General features: G+C 42.9%; 4 protein-coding genes across 10 annotated transcripts in view; 2 read left to right on the forward strand and 2 right to left on the reverse strand.

Moving 5' to 3' along the window:
- Positions 1-341: 341 nt before the first annotated feature.
- On the reverse strand, positions 342-5,888 carry LOC101169135 (clathrin heavy chain linker domain-containing protein 1). Its single transcript, XM_011484591.4, has 9 exons — positions 5,439-5,888; positions 4,177-4,364; positions 3,998-4,083; positions 3,047-3,236; positions 2,553-2,674; positions 2,356-2,434; positions 2,185-2,291; positions 1,938-2,109; positions 342-734 (listed from the first exon to the last, which is right to left on the reverse strand). Exons 1-9 carry the CDS (start codon positions 5,592-5,594, stop codon positions 494-496), a joined length of 1,341 nt encoding a protein of 446 aa, XP_011482893.1. The 5' UTR covers positions 5,595-5,888; the 3' UTR covers positions 342-493.
- rps27a (ribosomal protein S27a) lies at positions 3,045-9,663 on the forward strand. Of its 2 annotated transcripts, none has more exons than XM_078931445.1 (7): positions 3,045-3,245; positions 5,866-5,968; positions 6,077-6,141; positions 6,430-6,484; positions 8,105-8,190; positions 9,267-9,398; positions 9,471-9,663. In XM_078931445.1, exons 3-7 carry the CDS (start codon positions 6,094-6,096, stop codon positions 9,618-9,620), a joined length of 471 nt encoding a protein of 156 aa, XP_078787571.1. In that variant the 5' UTR covers positions 3,045-3,245; positions 5,866-5,968; positions 6,077-6,093; the 3' UTR covers positions 9,621-9,663. The 2 variants fall into 2 exon arrangements, with proteins under 2 accessions (XP_078787571.1, XP_011482500.1); XM_011484198.2 differs by lacking the exon at positions 3,045-3,245 and adding an exon at positions 5,470-5,504.
- Positions 9,664-11,110: 1,447 nt separating this feature from the next.
- LOC101164918 (general transcription factor II-I repeat domain-containing protein 2) lies at positions 11,111-14,884 on the forward strand. 2 transcript variants are annotated; one of them, XM_011484199.4, is made up of 2 exons: positions 11,111-11,339; positions 12,371-14,884. In XM_011484199.4, exon 2 carries the CDS (start codon positions 12,682-12,684, stop codon positions 14,521-14,523), a length of 1,842 nt encoding a protein of 613 aa, XP_011482501.1. In that variant the 5' UTR covers positions 11,111-11,339; positions 12,371-12,681; the 3' UTR covers positions 14,524-14,884. The 2 variants fall into 2 exon arrangements, with proteins under 2 accessions (XP_011482501.1, XP_004077286.1); XM_004077238.5 differs by having other exon boundaries at positions 11,141-11,339; positions 12,396-14,884.
- A 1,555-nt stretch (positions 14,885-16,439) lies between these two features.
- Positions 16,440-17,589, reverse strand: part of LOC101169384 (bone morphogenetic protein receptor type-1A) — a 42,728-nt gene continuing 41,578 nt past the window's right edge. For all 5 annotated transcript variants that reach the window (XM_011484201.4, XM_004077000.5, XM_078931444.1 and 2 more), the window contains one exon: positions 16,440-17,589. In XM_011484201.4, the coding sequence (XP_011482503.1) occupies positions 17,464-17,589 (126 nt within the window). In that variant the 3' untranslated portion in view covers positions 16,440-17,463.

Here is a 17,589-nt window from a genome sequence, read left to right on the forward strand (position 1 = left end):
TAATAAGTATCAAACTAATGAAAACGGTGTTTCCCCTCATTCATAACTAGTAATATCAAAGGGAACTTTTGCATATAGTATATCAAAATTCAGACCAGTTGGGAAAAGTACTCATGTAAATACCTATCCATCATATCATTTGAGCATGAATCATTGAAACATTGAAAAACTGAAATTATTGAAGAAACAGGTAAATCAGAATATTTGCACTTTTAAGATATGATAGTATAAGATAAGACTTTATTTATCCTACGATGGGAAAATTCTTTAGCAGCAGCAAAATGACATTCAACAGTGCAACAGTCAAAAAGAACAGAAGAACATCTTCAAATCTTTAAGTAAGTGTTTGTTGAATTTATTCTTCAATTTTGTTTTTCACATTATCTTCAATAGTTAAGGTTTTGTATATGACTTTGGAGATGATCTCAGAACTATCTTAAACTTGATCATCTCTGATCCTGTGGCATCTTTCTTCAGGGTGATCATGCAGCAACTAAATTCCTTTTGATGTGTTTTTAAGCAAACTCGTGGCTGCTGTCTGGTCTGGGCTCTGCTGCATGAGCTCAGCGGCGTTGTGGACCAGGCCTCTCCTGCGCATGCTCGCCGCGGTTTTCCTGGTGAGCCCACAGACCTCATAAATGAGGGTAGCTAATGCCAGACACAGGTCCACCTTGCCCTGGTCCTTCTGAGCATGCCCAGACAGAAGATCACCCAGTCCCTCTGTGAATGACACTCTGACAAGAAAAAAAAAAAAACAACACTGTTTTATTTGACTTAAATTATTTTTAAAAAATTGTACAAAAATTTTTCCTTCAACAAAAACCAATCAAATGTCTTAATAACCTAATATTAAACGAGTATTTAGGATCCCGTTCTTCAGGTCAGCTGGACTTGCTCAGCTGAGGTTGATTTTGAAGATGTTTCTCAAATCATCTTCTTGACTTAAAGCTACTTACAGAGAATTTAAGTGTTTGATGTGCTAACTGATTCAACTGTGTGGAAAAAAGCTCAATATAGTATAAATGTCATCAATCCAGTCAGTCGGTCAGCTAATAAGAAATTCCCCTCTGAGTTGTGGGCGGTACCATTGGATTGGAGCAACCCCGCCCCCACTTTCCCTCCCTGTTGCTGAGAGCTTTTTGTTTACACTCTCTCCTGCTAGCTTACAGCCCCTCAACACCCCAACCTATCATTAGCAGTGGAACAAAGATGGTGAGCAATATCGGAGCTATCCAGACGTACAGTTTTGATCAAGATTCCAGCTCAGACAAGAAAAAACAAAGACGTACATGGCTCTATTTGTCTGCAAGTGGATGCATCAGAATGGAGCGGAGCAGGAACCTTGTGGGCAGCCCAGCACCTTATCTACATCAAATAAGCTATTTAACAGCGTTTTTCCGTCTGCTCCTGATTCCCAACGATTTGAGTAGAGAAATACTCAGAAATACAATTTTTAACTAAATATTCTTTATATATGCCCTCTATCTCTATAACCTGTCATCCATTTGCAATAGATAAACTTATTTGAGGTCTGTCTGTTTTTCTTCAGAGCTGTAATGCTAACCAATTGTTTTTCTCTGATGGTTCTCATTCGGATTGATTGTTCGGTTTTCTATTGTCACTCATTGTTTGCGTGTTTGTATCTTTGAGCCTAATGCGGACGCTGCAACAACCCAATCAATAAAGTATCTTTGTCTTTTATCTTATCTTTATCATCAAAAATGCTACAAAAACAGGTTAAAAACACCAAAAGCACAATTTTCATTGGAATGGTTCTTTAAACACATTTCTGGTGTTCTCTGTTTTGGACTTTGGTGAGTTTACTCAGACTTTCTGTTTTCTTTTGAAAAATGCCTACCTTGAGTTTTCTCCTGCCTGCATCACCTTTATCTAAAAGCCCCCCACCCTTTCTGTGTGTGCTTGTAGGCAGTTGTTACTTGTTTTGGGTGACAGCGTGCACGACCAGCTGCAGCCTGCCATGCTGTAGGGCACAACGGACGCCCTGCAGGGACAGAGGAGACGACATCCTGTGGCCTGCTGCCGCAGTAACCAGCAGGGCCTGAAAGAACAGGAGTGGAGGGGGGGCCGCGTCTGTGGGGGCCCTCAAACCTGCAGACAGACATGACTGAGGATGAGCCTTTAGACAAACTAAAATTGGCCCATTTTTTTTAAAAAGCTGAGCACCTGCAAACATCTCCATGACATCCAGGTTCCTCAGGATTCCTCCTGGAGATCTTGCAGCATGAAGAGCTGCATCTTTGTACTGACCCGAATCAAAGAGCTGAAGGAACCTGTGGAGCAGAAAAACATTTAGACACACAGCTCACACCCTGAAACCACACACATCTGAAGCACCTGAGCAGGTAATCGTCCACTCTCTGCTCTTTGTCCTCCTGCAGCTCAGTGGCGATGCTGCAGGCGTCATCTTCTGCTTCTGACAGAAAAAGATAGAAACTCAATCTGAACATAACATAAAGCAGAGCCATCAAGAAACATGATTTTCAGTAACAGAGGATCTGGACTTTTGTCTTCAAGTCACACAAATGTTTTACCATGGAGAAGGTCTGAGCTGATGCTCTTCATTGTGGAAACTAGAAGTTCCTCCAGAGGAACCACTTGACCCTCATCCGTCCAGCATTTTAAGCGATCGCTCGCAAATTTCAACCGTTTATGTCTGCAGAAGAAAAGAGAAGGAAATCTAGAACCATAGAGGAACAAATGAAGGTACGAGCAAATAATCAGAATTTAGGATTATATGTTGAACGGATTAGAAAGATTAAGATTAAGATTTACTTCAAATCAAGGAAACCTTCTTTGATTTGAAGTAAATTTCTTTTTTTAACTACTGAAGTCATCATGATTTAAATTTGTTTTTATTTCTGTTTTTGTCAGAAAAACCTGAAAGGAAAGTTCGACTTCCTGGTTTTGACATTTCAGACGCAGACATGAGGAACAGCATGCTCTCATTTCTGGATCTGAACATTCCAGGTCATGTTGAAGGCCATCTGAGCTCCAGGCAGCTCGTGGTTCTTCGTTTTGCTCTCACAGCAGCCTCAGCTGGACGTTGTCGGCTCTCAGGCGGTCTCGGCGGCGCTGGGCTTCCTGCAGCTCCGCCTCCAGCCTGGTTTGGACCTCAAGAGGAACGCTCAGACTCTTCGTGTCCAGAAGAGCAGCTTTGCGGGTCTGCAGGTCCTGCAGGTGCCAGTCCAGATCCTCAGGCTGAGCTTCTGTCAAACCTGCAGACGGTGAACAACTTTTTGTTGGGTTTCAAGATCAGGAGGAGTTTAAGTTTTTAGGACTTTTTAAGGAGAGTTTTCATTTGTGTGTTGACTAGATTGTTGTCATTTTGTTTGTTTTCAGTTCCTGTGAGCAAATGTATGAGTCTTCTTTGTTTCTATTTGTTATTTTGAGGGTTTTGGTCATTTCTGTCTTTTAATGCTCTTTAATGCTCTCTGCACGGTGATGCAGTGGTTAACACTCTTGCCTCATAGCAAGAAGGCCCTCGGTTCAAGTCCCATGGGGGACCTGAACCAGAACACCAATGGAGGGACCTTTCTGTGTGGAGTTTGCATGTTCTCCCCGTGCATGCGTGGATGTTTCTCTGGGGTCTCTGGCTTCCTCCCACCATCCAAAAACATGCTTCATAGGTCAATTGGCAACTCTAAATTGTCTATAAGTGTGAGATGAATGGATGTGTGATATGTGGCCCTGGGACAGACTGGCGACCTGTCCAGGTTGTCCCCTGCCTTTGCCCACAAGTGGCCAGGATAGGCTCCAGCAGCCCCGTGACCCCAAAAGGGACAAAACGGAAGGAGAATATGATGAATGGAATGCTCTTTTATTTTGTTTTTGTTCTCATCAGTGAAATTAGATTTTTTTCATTTCAAACAACAAAGTTTACAGGGGGTCTGACTGCGGGTTTGCCTGGGGATAGATGCTCTCATTTGCAGCAGGAAGCGCTGAAGCATCTGTATACTGAGGAATGAGAAGGCTTTACCTGACATCCATGACCTCAAATCCTCATAGGACTTCCTTCTGCTGCTCTCCTGAAGTTCTGCTGTTTGTGTCTGAAGGATGGAGATCCTGACACGCAAAAAATGAGGAACGTCAACTGAACTGAAAACCCTCACTCAAAGTCCAACCCACAGCAGAAGTGTGGACTGAGGTTTGACCCACCTGTCTCTGAGCTGAGCGGCTCGAGTCTCACAGACGGTCAGAGAGTGAGCGTGGGTCGCTGCTGCCGCCACTCTTCGGCGTGCTGCCCTGGCTTCACCTTCCCTCCTCTTCAGCTCCTGGATGGTGTTGTCGTACTCCGCCTTTATGATCAGCAGGACTCTTCTGCAGGCTAAGGCTCGATCAATCACCTGCCAGAAAGAAGTGAGACGAGAAGCTAAGGAAAAGGGGAAAAGACCAACAAGGTGGAACTAAACAGCTGAAAATCTGTGAAAGTCCATCTCCAACTACATTTTGATCTATTTTTAAAGGGTTTCCAGTGGTCATTTAGTTATGATAATGCTGTTTTTAGCCTAAATTAAAAAGCCTGTGTCATTTTTTAAATACAGTTTCTGCAGAGAGTGAGGAATTCAATAGAAATTATCTGAGTTTTGTGACCGGGACTGTTGGCACCATCATCCCATTGTTTACACTCTCTCCTGCTAGCTTACAGCCCCTCATAACCCCAACCTAACATTAGTGGTGAAACAAAAATGGAGAACAATATCGAAGCTATCCAGCCGTACAGATTTTAGCCAGATTCCAGCTCAGACGAAGAAAAGGAAGAATTTGTCTGCAAGTGGATGCATCAGAATGGAGTGGAGCAGAGAGACTTTGGCCCCCCCATTTTGGTTGCTGCGTCACAACTGGAAGCTTTTTCAAACCGCAGGTTTTGATCTTCTCCTGATTCATCACAAATTGAATAAAGAAATAATCAAATGTAATCTTAAATTCTTTTAAAGATTTTCTCTATCCTGAGAAAAATGCTGCAACAACAAGTTAAAAACACCCAAACCATAATTTTCATTGGGGTAGGTCTTTTAACAACATGAAACCAAAAAGAAGACAATCGTTGGGTCATTTTTGTTATTTTATTTTGAGTTTATTCCATCTAAAACTTCTTAAATAAATACATTTTACCCTTGATTTTCCGTTTTTTTATGTCAAACATTTAGACTTTTGAGATTTTAGAAAGATTTTTAGGAAAAAATTAACTATTTATCTATTGTATGTGTATGTCAAATGAGGTATGTGAACAAAAGGTTGTCAAAATTTCCAAACTAAAAGAAAAACAATGTTTTGTTGTACTTATTTAGATCTATATTAAGATTTCCTCTTTCAACAAATATAACTGTATTGATCATTTAATACTGGTTTGTTGCTGTTTAATTGTTCATGGGGAGAATATGAATCAAATGCAATAATACAAAGGTTTGTTGAAATACCTTGCAGAAAACGGTGCGGTAGACCAAGTAACGTAGCTCGTCGGGGCCCTCTGCTGGACACCCCAGGTACTGTTTCTCACGGTCAATAAAGTCATACAGAGATGCTAAAAGCAGCTTGTCGTCCTCGCACGGAACACTAATAACTGTAGATTTCATTTTTCCTTTTTTCTTGATAAACTTTGTAATTGTCTGGACATGTTAAGATTCTATAACTTTTACACGAGCTGACAGCCTTTCTTCTGAAAGCCAAAAGACAAATACTTGCATCACCATGGTTACGCTTTATGTTGATTTGTTAACTCATTCACTCCTTCTCTGTTAACGCTCCGAAATTTTAGTTACTATTGCAGTTCAATAGATAAAAAACATAGGGAATAGTAATTTTGCAGGACTTCACATTTTATGTTTGAAATATATTTCTGATCAGGCTTCATGACAGACACCTAATCCGTGCAAACGCCTCCCGAAAACCCCGTAGCTCGCTGGCGGAGGTCCTCTTCTCGTGATCCGCCATCAGGAACGCGCCTGTGGTAAGGCTAGCTCCGACTTTTGTCGGTTTTCCCTCACTAAAGCTAACTTTTTATGTCATAAATTCATGTCGATTCGAGACTAAAAATGTCATTCTATTTTATGGTCAGGTGGATTGAACGCCAGGATGCAGATTTTCGTCAAAACCCTTACGGGGAAGACCATTACCCTCGAGGTGCGTTCAATGACTGCGGGTATTTTCCTGTGTGATATTAGGTCTGGAGCTTTGTGAGTTAAAATAAAAGTGCCTTCTGAGCTACGGTTACAGATTCATTGGGTTATTCATATGTTGCTCCACTCATAATAAAATGTTTAATCGTTTGAGTTCTCAAACTAAGTAAAACTGAACCGGCGCTGGTTGAACACGTGTGTTGGACAGCGGCGCTTCCAACTGGACTCACCTAAGCCGGCCTTACGTTCCGAGTGTCTCCCAACCTCACGTTTATGTTTCTATTGTTTGTAGGTTGAGCCTTCTGACACCATCGAAAATGTCAAGGCTAAGATTCAGGACAAAGAAGGTGAGTCCCCTAAGCCTCAGGTGAGGGAAAATAAGTTACTGCCTTCCTGAATCGCCTCGACAGGTGACAGTGATTCTGGCTACGTTCACACTGCAGGCTGAAACGACCCAATTCCGAATTTTTTGCCCCTAAGCGGCCCAATTCCGATCTTTTCATGACAGTCTGAATGACACAGATCCGATCTTTTCAAATGCGACCCAGGCCCCGTGGGTTTGCCGGCCTGATTCCGAATTGTAGCCGATCTTTTCAATTGCGACCGCCGTCTGACCGGCCAGGCGACTTGATTCCGAACTGTACGTCATCGACACGCAACAAACGTCATCATTTTGCGTTGAAGTAGGCGGGAACGAGAACGTAAACATCAACCATGGTGGACGATGCTGCTGAGATCAGTCAGTAGAAGGGAAGAGAGGTCACCGATTGGATTAATATTTGGGCTGATCGCTCTTTTCAGGCCAAACTCCAGGGCTCTGATCGCAACTGGGCGGTTTTTGAAAAAAATTCCAGATAAATGGCAGAGCGTGGTGTTGAACCTTTACCGCGATAACTTTTTTTTCTTTCTCCCCTTTGACCGTGCTCAGAAGCGCGGGGGACCCAGGCAATCCCCCTCCTCCTCCTCCCTGTTCTGATCCTTAGATTCTCCAGAACGGGTTAATAAAGAGTCCATAGCATTTATTTTGGGGGAAACCTTCTTTTATTACCGTCCTCCGTAACACACAACATGAATGCGCGCCCACACTGCCCCCCCCTATTCTCTATCGCGGCACGCGCTTGCACACACGCGGGCGCACGGCCCCAGCACATACACATTCCTCTTCCACTACAGTGGGTACAGACGATCCCGACTCCAATGCCTTCTTAAAATGAGAAGATTGTAATTGTGCTGCTCCTTTGTGAAAATAAATTTAATATTACAAAAAGAGCTCCGCTTTTGACAACACTGTTGTTGACATCCATTGTTAACGTTGGCTCCGCAAACGAGTGACGTCGTTCACCGTTGAGTATTCTTCTGGCTTCTGCGCATGCGGGTCTCGTTTGGGTCGTGTCACGGTCACACTGGAGATCACAAAAGTTCGGATTTACTTGGAAATGTGAACGGTCTAGCAAACAATTCGGATTTTTTCAAAAAATCCGAATTGAGCATTAAGCCCTGCAGTGTGAACGTAGCCTCTGTCTACTTTGAAGTGGAAAATGTGCTTTTCAACATTTATACCGGCCCATCATTTGAGATATTTATAGTTTTCCTTAGTTGGTCTAATGTTCCCAGCTTCATGTCTGCACCATTTCACTGAGTTTAGAAATAATCTGTAGTTATTAAAATATTTAAAACAAATTAGCTGTTTTTTTTATTGATCCTAATAAGCTTTTATATAAGTTTAGTAATGATCATGACTGTTTGTATAGTTGTAGAAATTCATCCACATAACTAAAAACTTCTGAATCTAACACCTTCTGAGAGGTCTTACTACTGAAAGCTTTCCCATAGTTGGAGAAAATACTTGTTGATGTTTGAGGTCAGACACTGGTTAAACCTTTTCCTAAAAATGAAAGAACTCCTTAGATTTGTGGGGTTTGTTGTGGACTTGCGGGTTAGTTTTGACGGGCTGCTCTTGTGTGCAGGAATTCCTCCTGACCAGCAGAGGTTGATCTTTGCTGGAAAGCAGCTGGAGGACGGCCGCACGCTGTCTGACTACAACATCCAGAAGGTGAGCTGCAATTTGAAGGAAAGGAGGGATGCGGAAGATGATGGGTTTTGTTTTTGTTTGCCGTTTGTACCAAAGCTTCAATATCTTTACTCACTCGGAACTCGCGGATTTGTGCACAAGCCCACCCCCCGCTCTTTTTGAGTTCTTCATTTTAAACACCTGTGCAATCAGACATCACACGATTTGTACGTCATATTCATGTACACGGCTGTTTCAACATGTGTTAAAGACACTGCTAGGCGCTTGTGGGAGAACCAATAATTTTTCTCTACTTCATCATGGAGGGGATTGAGGGATCAGGTTTAATTTGTTTTGAAGCAGAGCAGTCGACGTCTCCACGTGGGTTCATGAGATTAGAGACTGGTGGCAGCTTTGACCGGTTCTGTCGTCTCTGTGACCCGGTTTGACGACTTGCTGTCCCGGGATTGCAGCAGTAGAAAGCCGCTGTTCCCTCTAACCCCAGTGAGAGGGGGCTGTACAGCAGCAGGGGACACAGTGAAAGAATTTGAATTTGTAAATTCTGAAATCTCCTGCTTCTCTTCCTGTTATTTTTAAACGTTTAGATTTTTTTTTCAAAATGTAAGTACTAAAAATATATTTTGAAGCTTTTAAAAACATGTTGTACATATTTATCTTTGTCCTATTTTTTCCTTTTTACTTGAAAAAACGGTGACATGATCTGAACTGTGAGTTTTTGTTCCGTTTCACTCTTAGTTAGGGTAATGTGCTGTCTAAAAATGTGCCTTTATGAAAATGACAGGCTTGTTCTGATGGTTCTGTTCAACAACTTAATTATTAATTGAATCTTCATCTTTTTTATTTGGCCATTTACTGAGGAAAAATCAAAATATAGGGAGTTTCCTAAAAGTTCAGCAGTTTTGGCTAAAATCCCTTTAAGCGGTTATTGAGAAGTTTGGATCCATTTTTGATCTGAGCTTTTGTTAAACGAAGGGGCTTGTTAGAAAAACTGGAAAAGTTGATGGGATACATTTCTGTGCTTGTATTAATGTCTGTCCCACCATTAGGGAGTGTCATTTTTGTACATGTACACTCATCACCCCATCTTTGTCCTGCAGGAGTCAACTCTGCACTTGGTGCTGAGACTGCGAGGCGGTGCCAAGAAAAGGAAGAAGAAGTCCTACACCACTCCCAAAAAGAACAAGCACAAGAGGAAGAAGGTCAAGCTCGCAGTGCTCAAATACTACAAGGTATGGCTGGAACCAGCGGCAGCAGAACCGGGTTCTGTTTCTGCCTCAGGCCTGACTTCAGTTGTTCTGCAGGTGGATGAGAACGGGAAAATCCACCGGCTGAGACGCGAGTGTCCCGCTGATGAGTGCGGCGCCGGCGTGTTCATGGCGAGCCACTTCGACCGGCATTACTGTGGGAAATGCACCCTGACGTACTGCTTCAACAAACCCGAGGACAAGTAGACAGGGAGGGGGCGGAGCCAATAAAGATGAAAACTTTGACTTAGATCTGTCTGTCTGTTTAATGAAGCTACAAACATCTTTATACTTTTGTTGTTTTGTTAAAGTATTTACACAGGACTCCTCAGAAGTAAATCTCAACAACCTCAATAGAAGTGTTGAGAGAACAGTAACGGGTGATTTCTAAATTACGCCAACAGCAGCACTCCAGGTAGAAATGACAAATGCCCCATGACCTGCAAAGGTTACAGCTGGGCATAAATGACTGGAATACTTTGAAAGGGAGTGATCCAAATGATCCAACCAAAGTGATGTTTAGGAAGAATCGGAACAGGAGCGTGACAAGTTTTGGGTGGGAAGGTGAAACAAAAGAACAGATGTTTTTGGTCAAACTGTGCCATTGGCACCAATTCATATTCCATGGTTATCTCAAGACAATAGGGTGGATTTTTCTATATTAAAAATTTGTCAAATTGTATAATGCTCGTTTGATTCAAGCATACATATCTGAACATTATGTATCTTGGGTTAAAGGGAGAGACGGGCAGCCTCTGTTGTCCCTGAATTCAAAGTAGATATACAATAAATAATTAATATAACAATATACATTGCAGAAATAATTGGCTATATTTCTGAATTGGATTGAGAATGTTAGACCACTGAAGTCTTCAACCCTTGTGCTAAATTAGATGACCCCACCCTTACATTGACGTGTTCTCCCTACCATGACAAAGGTGGAAAGATTTCATGTAATCCATGGAAACAGTGAAGATCACAAATCATTGAAGAAAAAAGGTTCAGAGCACTGTCTAGTGGGTCTAGATGACCCAAATCCCAATGTTAAAGTGCCTAGGATGGCACAAGGGTCAATATGCTCCGATTCAAGTTAAGAACGATCACTGTGGCGGTTTTATTAATGTAAAAAATGTTATTTGAACTACTCAGGTGCATGAAACACGTTTGTGGGCACCTGCTCATGTGGAACTAACAGGAAATTAATCTGCAGACAAAAACGCTAAAATAGCTTCAGAGGAAAATATTGATGTATGCGTAACGCTAAGTAAAGTGGATTTTAAAAGGTCTTATCAAAGAAATTAAATCAATAACAGCAAAAACAGTGGGAGGACAGGAAGGTAGTTATTTGGAATCTAGAATTCAGTGGGGAATATATGTGTATGGGGAGGAACAGTTTGGAAGACAAAATATCTAGAATCAGATTTGGCCATACATGTCTCAAGAAGCAGTTTGTCCTGATCAGTAAACACACAAGTGGGACTTTAGTGGTGTTGATAAATCTTTAGAACCTGCAGTGTGATAAGTGGCCATTTTTAGAGAAAATTTACAAACAATCCAGATAAAATATGAATAAATACGTTTTATAGAGCTCAGGATGGTGTCTAGTATGCAATCTGTAGCATAGGATGTAGTGTAGTAGCCTGTTCTACACTCCAGGCCAGGTGGTGGCGGTATATGCAGCAACCGCCAAAACCGCTACAAAGAAAAAGAAGAGAAGCCCCGCCCCCTCTCATCTGGCTTTGCTGTCACAGAAAGCGTAGAACTGGAATCAATAAGCGACTTTCGAGGGTGAATTCCCCTTATTTTTTAAATTAGAACTCCAGCAAACCCAGGTTCAAAGGTCTGAGGGACAGAGCCAGCACGGAGGTTGAGGGGGATTAGAACCTGCTGCCACCATCTTGGCGAGCGTCTTCTTCACTGAAGAAGGTATGGCGGGAAGTGGAATTAGTGAGCTATGTAGGCTAGAATCGCTACGCTAGCTTGTTGCGTACACAAACATAGACGCCATGTTGGATAGGGCCAGAGCCCTGTTCACACACTGGATTTTTGCAGAGACTTCTGGAAAATTGTTGGGGACTAGATTTTGGAACTGTTGTCGTACAGCACTACACCGAATGAGACATGGCTTAGCAGAAACAGTAAAATTACCATAAAATGCTTAATATTAGTCCGATTTTAAAAAGAAAAAAAATATGGTCACAGAATAAGACATAGGTCGTGGTATCATTGTTTTTGTTCAAATGATGAACAACACTTCTGTAATAAATAAACACCTTATTATAGGAAACACAGATAAATGGTTGTGATTTTACACAAAGTCAGGCTAAGATTTACCCAAACATCCTTGTCCGTGTTTCAAGACATGGGCGGACATCGCCGCAGACCCCTTGTGACCTCTGTGCATGGTCCGGTCCCCGCCCAGGGCAGTACAGCCCCCCACTCAGTCTCGTCCTCACACAGTTCACGCTCATGACAGAGAAGGTCTTCTCGCACAAGTAAGTCGAGCCAAACGAGGTCAGCAATTCTATGGCAAATCTTTCTTTAGCCCTTGTGCTATCTTAGGTGACCCCACCCTTACTTTGACGTGTTCTCCCTACCATGATAAAGGTGGAAAGATTTCATGTAATCCATGGACACCAGTGAAGATCACAAATCATTGAAGAAAAAGGGTTCAGAGCACTGTCTAGTGGGTCTAGATGACCCAATTCCCAACGTTAAAGTGCCTAGGATAGCACAAGGGTTACACCTGCTTTTATCCAGCTGGCGGTAAAAGCTGACAAAAAGTTGTGCAATTGTAACACAGAAGTAAACAGACATCTGGCCCCATCCAATATGGCCTCCAGCAACAGGCTTGTGTAGCGGCTCTATCCTCTAAAGCTCACTGGGTGGGATTGTGGGCCAGACATTCTGACATGAGCTTCAGCATGGCCTGGTATTTACTATAAAGCTTTTCACAGGTCTGTTATTTCTTAAAAATTGAAGGAGTCCAGCTTCACCTCCTCACTGTTCCAGCCCTGGGCCTCAACCCACCACCTCCAGCACGTCCTCATAGGAGGGGTCAGAGGGATCCGTGTCGTAGTACGGCAGCTGGTTCACCATTCCTGCAGACACGCGCCTGCTCAGCACACCATGCACCAGAGAGCCGCCAGCTAAGTACGCTGGTCATCTTTCATGTAACCACAGCTGAAGTAGCCCTGACTGTTATTGTTAGTAACGTTAAACCCGTAGCAACACTTTTGCCCGGCACCTTTTCTACCCCGTTTCTAAAATGTGGACTACAATCAAAAAAAGAAAAGTTGACTATGAGGGCCGTCGCTTCCAGGACAGGTGGAAACTGGCATATTTCTTTACGGACATACAAAACAACTGTGTGTGTCTGATATGCCAGGACACCGTGGCTGTTTTTAAGGAGTTTAACATCAGGAGGCATTACCAGACGAAACATGCTAGCTATGACAACCTCACTGGGGTGCAGCGGCGTGAAAAATTGGAGCAGCTGGAAAGTGCTTTGACGACTCAGCAGAGTATTTGTGCCATTAAAAGTGAGCCAGATGACAACACCACACAAGCCAGCTACGAGGTAGCAACGCTGATCGCAAAGCACTGCAAACCTTTTACAGATGGGGAATTTATTAAAGACTGTTTGATGAAAATAGTGGAGACCATTTGTCCTGAGAAGAAGCACGAGTTTGCTAATGTTTGCCTGGATCACAACACCGTGGTCCAGAGAATTGAAGACATTTCGATTGCTATTAAAAGACAGCTGGAGGTAAAGGGAGCCAAGTTTGAATTTTTTTCTTTAGCCTGCGATGAAAGTACAGACGCCTCCAACACCGCTCAGCTGCTGATCTTTTTGAGAGGAGTGGACCGTGACATGAACGTGAGCGAAGAGCTGCTGGAGCTTCAGGGCCTGACGGGCCAAACCACGGGAACGGATTTGTTTGTTTCTCTCTGTTCCGCCGTTGATGACATGAACCTGCCGTGGAATAAAGTCAGTGGGATCATCACGGATGGCACACCCGCCATGGCAGACGAGCAGAGTGGACTCGCAACCTTAGTCTGTAACAAAGTGGCAGAAGACGGCGGCAAAGCGATAAAACTGCACTGCATTATTCACCAAGAAGTTCTGTGCGCCAAACACCTGAAATATGAGCATGTGATGAAACCAGTGATAACCGCCATCAATTCTATTCGCTCCAAAGCTCGGTGCCATCACCAGTTTCAGCAATATCTGCTCGACATCCAGGCCGAATATGGAGATGTTGTGTACCACAGCGACGTACGCTGGCTCAGTCGGGGATCGGCCCTGCACCACTTCTACTTTCTTAAGGAGGAAATCGGACAATTCCTGGCATCAAAGGGGCAGCCCATGCCAGAACTATCTGACCCCGTTTGGCTGGCTGACTTGGCCTTTTTGGTTGATATAACCCGGCATCTGAACGCACTGAACACGAGTCTCCAGGGGGAAAACGCCGCGGTAAGCCAACTGTATTCGCACATCAAAGCTTTTGGGACCAAGCTGCAACTTTTTCAAAAACACCTGTTACAAAGGCCGCCCAACCCGGCCCATTTCCCACTGCTGCAGGAAATAATGACCAGTTTATCGCAGAACAATGTCAGTGCCCAAATGAGGAAGTACGCAGCAGACATGGCATCCCTGGCTGAGGAGTTTCAGCAGCGCTTTCAGGACTTTGCAGCTATAGAAAAGGAGATCACGCTTTTCTCCTCTCCTTTCTCCGTGCGGCCCGACGAGGCTCCAGACCACCTACAGATGGAGCTCATTGAGCTGCAGTGCGACATCGAGTGTTGCAGTCGACACCAACAGCTCCCTCTTGTCAGCTTTTACCGCCAGCTGGATAAAAGCAGGTTTAGACGGATTCGAACATTTGCCATGAAAATGCTGAGCTTGTTTGGCTCCACCTACTTGTGCGAGAAGACCTTCTCTGTCATGAACTTCAACAAAAACTGCGTGAGGACGAGACTGAACGACTCTCACTTGCGGGACATCCTGCGCATCAAAACCACAGTCTGTGAGCCGGACCTGGCCTTTGTAATGCAGTCCAGATCTTACTATTACCATCAGCTTAGTGCAGAGAAGTTATCCGGTTAGTCTTCTGTGGTGAATCTATTCAAAATTGCAGATTTTTTTTGTACATTTGATTAAAACTAAGGGGTTTGTACTGAAAAAGATTAAGTTTTCTTGTTCTCACTGTTAAAATTTTATAGTGAGTATTTCATAGTGAACAAATGCAACATTTCTAATGAAACCAGATTCAATGTTGATCACATTTTTTTCCCCAGACAGACTTTTTTTTTCTCCAACTGTGGAATTCATTAATTTTGGTTGAAATGTTTTTAGATGTTTGTGTGAAGCAATGAAAATACTCCTGCGATAAAATGTTCACTAAACAGTTCATGTATTCTCATTAAAATAGTTGGTCAGGCCGAATGGTTGGCCCTCACACACCTCATCAAATCTGGCAATCTGAAATGTTTGGACACCCCTGGTGTGAGAGAACTAGAGCGAGTGAGAGTGACGTCATCCAAAGAAAAGGACTTTCAGTTTTTCTAGTGTCTGCTAGAGCTTTTCCACCACCTACAATATGCAGAGGCTTGATGCAAATAGTAAATAAATGTATGTCTTGGTGATTCTGGCACAAACAGCAATTATTACTGTCTACATGATTGTGTTTACAACAGTTTATAATTCCGTGTTTTGGAAAGGACACCTTCCACACGCCACTACCAAATCCAAGTCCCCGATTGGTCAAAGTTCAGCCGTTTGATGTTCAAGAAGTTGAAAATTCCACTGCTTGAACATCACAGATCTGCAGGTGTGGTACCATGTAAAAACAGTCCAAGAAGTTAAGTAAAGTTCACAAAAAGTTTGACCCCTTTAGATTTAGTGAGTTCCCTTGTTTATCGTAGGATTTACGTTCTATAAATAATCTGTGATAAGTGAAATCTGTAAAGTAGAATTACAGAAGTTAAAGGTTGTAAAATCTATCACTTCACAAGTCACACCCTTCTCCCAGTGTGTGTGTGTGTGTGTTAACCTGAGGCGGTGCAGAAAGCACAGACTTTTCCTGGAAGGGGCTGTTCTCACTTTTCTATGTCCCAGTGTGAGGATCCACTCGTTTTCATGGATCGGGAGGGGCCGAGGAATACTCAGATATGCGTGAATGCTCAAAATACCACTTTGGGGTTTGTTTTTGTAAGGAATTACCATTATACAGTTAAGAGCTTAAATGTTGAATTTAGATGTTATAGACTCTTTAAACTCAAAGTTCAAACTTACATAGAAAAATAAGTCAAGTATTATGAAATTAAAACAAATGTTTGCGACTGATCCATTTTCATTAGTTCAATATAAATAAAATTGAATTGAAGATTTAAGTAACTCTGGCAAACTGAACAACTGAACAATTATTTACAGGAAACTTGGCACAGAGATTGAAGAGGCCATCAGCTAATCAGGACACAGACGCTGCGCTGTAGAAAAAGAGGGGGGGGGGGGGGGGTTGCACTGAAAAAATACACAAAATGGCAAAGGAACACTAGTGTGGGTGAAATGAGACAGAAAATGGGGCTGGTTTAATAATGGCTTATAAAAAAGCCCAATTTGCACTTGGGGTCAGATGATTATTTAGACAAAAATGTGGAGGTTTCAAATAATTTACTCACCTGTAGTACCTCAATGTGTCCATCAGGGGGAGTTAGCGTCCAAGTGATAGTTTTCTATTCTGAGATGAATGTCATGAGGCCTGTTAAAAAGTCAAATGCTCATCTGTTAAAGTAAAAACTTACCAGGAAACCTTTGTAAATTTGAGATTAAAAGCTCAAAGCCTGTGTTTAGGACTGAAAGGTTGGCCTTCAGTTCCTCCCTCTGGTTGTTGGGCAGCGGTCTTCTCTTCCAGGACACAAATGAAAAGATCCACCCTGGGCTCTAAAAGGTAAACTAACGTTTGTTTTGTGAAACAGGAATCATTGGATCAAGCAGTCAAGTTGATGAACCACAGGCATCTGTTTGTGTACTAAAATAAGGTTATTTACTTAGAAATGGGTACATTGGACAGACTGGATACAGAGTTTCATATTCCCTGTAAACTCATAAGGCACCAAACAGAGGCTGTACAAAACAACATGGAAGCTTTACATATTGGATTATATGACACACAAACACTACAGTTACTGCTCTTATAACGACTCATCTTCACATGAACGTGCACGAACGCCTGCAGCAGGGAAGAAACCGGTTTAAGGAAGACATCTCCCAGACCACATGAATGCACCTCCCATTTTCCTATTTTATTTCCTAAAATAAAACCTTTCCTTTAATAAGTTGTCAATTTCGTAACTAAATATTTTAGTTGTTTAGAGATTTGGATAGAAATTCCTGTTTGATGCGGTGGGTATTGTGAGTTTGTCCTTCCCACTTATGTGAATACTGACCGTGAAGCTTTGTGATGAGTCGTACTTTAAAATAAATGAATTAAATCTGTACCTTTATTTAGACAAAGAAACATCTGATTGGAGGAAGAGAGTGGGTGGAGCCAGACATCAGCTATAATCCATAAAGTTTAAATGTAGCAAAGTAATTTGGCTTCAGCCACAGACTCAACCAATCAAATGATCCTCCTGAGAAGCAGCAGCAGCTCTTTAGGAGGGCGGAGCATTCTCCCATCGGACCGACAGGAAGTGGACAGACAGTCAAACAGGACGGCAGACATTTCCACTGCGACTCCTCAATGTCCAGTGGGAGGAGCCAGCTGTATTTCAGCACAGCTGCAGCAAACCCCCTGATGGGTCACAAACATATTTTTGTTTGTTTAGTGTCCTCTGGCGAGGGGACAGAACTCTAAGCCATGAAGATGGCAGATGCAGGAGCTCCGCCCCCTCTTCCATCTTGCTTGGCTTTCACAGAAAGCGTCGAGGTTGGATGAAAAGTTTGTGGGTGAAGTCCTCTCTATTTTACACCAGAACTCCCTCCCTCCACCAAACCCACGTTCAAAAGTTTGAGGGGCGGAGCCAACCCGGAGGTTGAGGGTGATTAAATCTTGATGTCCTGCGATTCGACCATCTTGGCGAGCGTCTTCTTCACTCTGAGGATGGTGAGGCGGGAAGTGGGATTGTGGGCCCAGCACTCTGACATGAGCTTCAGCATGGCCCGAAGGCA

Source organism: Oryzias latipes, chromosome 15 (assembly GCF_053564925.1).
Source record: "Oryzias latipes strain Hd-rR chromosome 15, Olatipes_Hd-rR_3.1".
Lineage (NCBI taxonomy): Eukaryota > Metazoa > Chordata > Actinopteri > Beloniformes > Adrianichthyidae > Oryzias > Oryzias latipes.